Raw genomic sequence first — 2,968 nt, forward strand, 5'->3', positions numbered from 1 at the left:
AAAAACGTTCCTGTACCACTACCAGGTTACTACGTACATGTACGCACTCTTCATTTATCTTCAAACTCTTTTAAAGAATAATTGGTTTACAAAGTTATTCTGTGACTGACAAGGAAAAAGGAAGGTGATGAGATGTTCTGCATTCTGTGAAAAAAACTGCTTTTTAATGTCGGACTGGTCTGTATTAGGCAATAGATCTAATTCAAACCTGTATATTAATATAATATTGACTGGCCTTGAGGGGAACATCAAATATGTCGCCCACAACAGAATCACATTGGCCTGAGTCTTTAGACGAGGGCAATATGGTTCTCTTAAGGGCGACATATTTGATGTTTCCCGAAAGATTGAAAGTAGCCAACGAAATATTACTTTTATTCATCTACTAAAATGCCTAGTATACATGTAGGTAATAATGCAATATATTATATTTATATGGGTACCTACAAATCTGTAAATTTTCTCATCTTCCTAATGCTTACTGGACATTAGCACCATGCTCTAATTTAACCAACAAGCTTTCTTTTCCCTCTTCTCCTTCCTTTTCGTCTTCTTTTCATCACTTTAAAAAACTGAAAGGGGGTACAGTTGCACTTTCTCCCCTGGTGTAACTCACCATTTCCATATATGCCAGAAGAGCTGGTCTGTTGTCTTCCCATTCCTGTTTAAGTTGACTAACGTGAGGATATTTGCAGCAGGACAGTTCAATTGTGATCTCAAAACAGTTGCTGTTCATATAGTTGAAATCCTGCATCCCACCTTGAATACAATGGAGAGTGTTGGCATGAAATCCACTCATTTGAAAATGAATGAAACTTTCTCTCAGTCAGAATCCCTATACAAAATCAATTGAATTTCTTCCCCCTAAATTAATTTACAGTACAAAAAAATAGCTCTCTCTTTCTCGAAATAAGTTCTTCAATTCTTGCAAGTTGCAATACAAAACATGTTTACACTTGGCCAACATGAGGATCTATAGTTTAATGATTATTATTACATGTACTGTATGTTCCAAACATTTCTTAAACATGGGATCTTCTGCATTAAATGTTCAAAGGCTTGGGTAAGATTGAATATGCTACAGTAAAAGCTCATATGATTCATTGTTGTTTTTCAAAAGGCTAACTGAATGAGATTGCATCTGGCAACATGGTAATTTCTTTAAATGGCTCGTTCAAAGAAAATAATTGACCAAACCTGTCACTAAGCCACCCTCTTCACAAAGTACCCGGTACATGTATAAATGTGGGACACCACGTTCCAAATATCTGATAATCCTGATTTAACAAGTTTGGTCTTTAATATAGAATAGTTTGTGTAAAAAAAAGTAGAAAAATACGAAAAACAGAATGGTTAAATTTAAAATTAGAAAATTGGTATCTTGGAAAGTAGATTGTGACAAGTGGCAAGACAATTCTTCTTTTTTTTCCAGCACTAATTATCTCAAACCAGTTATTCAAATATAGCATGGATAAGTCAGTTTTAAACTTTTATATCAATAAAAAAAAAACAATTCTGAGTAAAACTTTACATCTAAGTCATTGATATTTTGTGTATTTGAGTTGATGGAGTAACTCATCATCTTCACCTACGTTGCTAATGAGGTACACCTAACATGTACATGGTGCAAGCTCTGATGTGGTGTGGTGATTACTATTTCTTAAAACTTTCAATATATTCAAAACTTTGAATTTGTTTAAATAATCTTTCCCCAATCAACTTCTATGAGTTTTCTCTTAAATTGTTAAAATAACTTTCAACTGAGGCTGGATCCCTTTTTAATGCAGGTATTGCACCCATAGTAGCCCTTTCCCGTCTACATCTAAAACTGATACTCCTGTTGGTTCAAGTGAGATGGATTATAAAGAAAGAGGTGTGGTGCCTCACCTGGGACATCATACCACTGTGCTCCATTGGTAATCCCTCCAGGAAAATTCTCACTGTAACCAGGACAACCAGGATTAGTATGCATCACCCGATGATTGTTGGAATACACTGTAGCCAACTTCTTGAAGAGTGCATCATCAGGAGACTTGCTGTAACTCCCAAGCTGATTTGGACGATGATTCCGGGTGTCATCGAAAGGATAACTGGCAACAAGGCTTCCTCCGTGCAAGTTGGACGAGAGCACGAACGGATTGCTCTCAATCCATTTCATCATTAGCATGGTCTCCTTCTGACGATTCTTCCATTTATCTGCTGGGTTGGTGTGGAACTGGTCTGGGAAATTACGATTCAAATCAACTCCATTTGCATTTTCCCGTCCTGAACCAATACCTTGCCAAGAGCATTCCCCTTCATGAGCCATATGAAATCCATCAGGATTCATGGTTGGCATGATATAGATGTTGGTCTCATCCACAATTTTCGTCACTCTCTCATCTTTTCCATAATTCAGGAGCAAGTGCTCAATGAGGTAGATGAGAATCTGCCGTCCGATAACTTCATTTCCATGCATATTACCAACATATTTAAACCACGGCTCTTCATTCTCAACAACCCCTGGCTTGTCTGTTATTTGCATCACCCACAACTCTCTCCCTTGTACACTCTGCCCAATGCTCGACAAGTTTGTGATTGATGGGTATTCTCTAGAAAACAGCCTAAGAAGGTGGCTCAAATCGTCGTAGGAATGGTAGTACTTTGTATCTATACTGGAGCTCGTCCGTCTGGATCGGGTGCCAACTCTGTCTGTTTCCTCCCCCATAAGTTCGGCGACGCGACTCAAAGGATGAATCGCAGAAAAGACCGAACAGAAGGTCAAGATTTGGAGAAGTAATACAAGTAAACAAAATGATTTAGCCAATTTAAGACTACCCATGCCATATCTTGGTGATATAAAATTCGTCATCATGAGGAATTCATGTCAGGATTATTCACGAAAAAGAATTAAATGCACTATTTCAGTGGCATCCACACCGGTTTCCGCATCTGGAACTGTCTCTGATGGAAGAGCCACGCAATAAAT

The 2,968-nt window shown here is 37.9% G+C and overlaps 1 protein-coding gene across 1 annotated transcript; it reads right to left on the reverse strand.

Annotated features, from left to right (window-relative positions):
• Positions 1-544: 544 nt before the first annotated feature.
• On the reverse strand, positions 545-2,968 carry LOC129254777 (carboxypeptidase D-like). The gene is made up of 2 exons (XM_054893298.2): positions 1,888-2,968; positions 545-759 (listed from the first exon to the last, which is right to left on the reverse strand). The coding sequence occupies exons 1-2, from the start codon at positions 2,852-2,854 to the stop codon at positions 560-562; spliced, it is 1,167 nt and encodes a 388-aa protein (XP_054749273.2). The 5' UTR covers positions 2,855-2,968; the 3' UTR covers positions 545-559.

Source organism: Lytechinus pictus, chromosome 2 (assembly GCF_037042905.1).
Source record: "Lytechinus pictus isolate F3 Inbred chromosome 2, Lp3.0, whole genome shotgun sequence".
NCBI lineage: Eukaryota > Metazoa > Echinodermata > Echinoidea > Temnopleuroida > Toxopneustidae > Lytechinus > Lytechinus pictus.

What these genes read in the sequence shown, in the direction of transcription:
- LOC129254777 (XM_054893298.2), bottom strand. Translation starts at nt 2,854, where the DNA reads ATGATGACGAATTTTATATCACCAAGATATGGCATGGGTAGTCTTAAA. An exon ending in ACAGTGGTATGATGTCCCAG is followed by an intron (nt 760 to 1,887) that starts GTGAGGCACCAC and finishes ATTGTATTCAAG; the next exon opens with GTGGGATGCAGGATTTCAAC.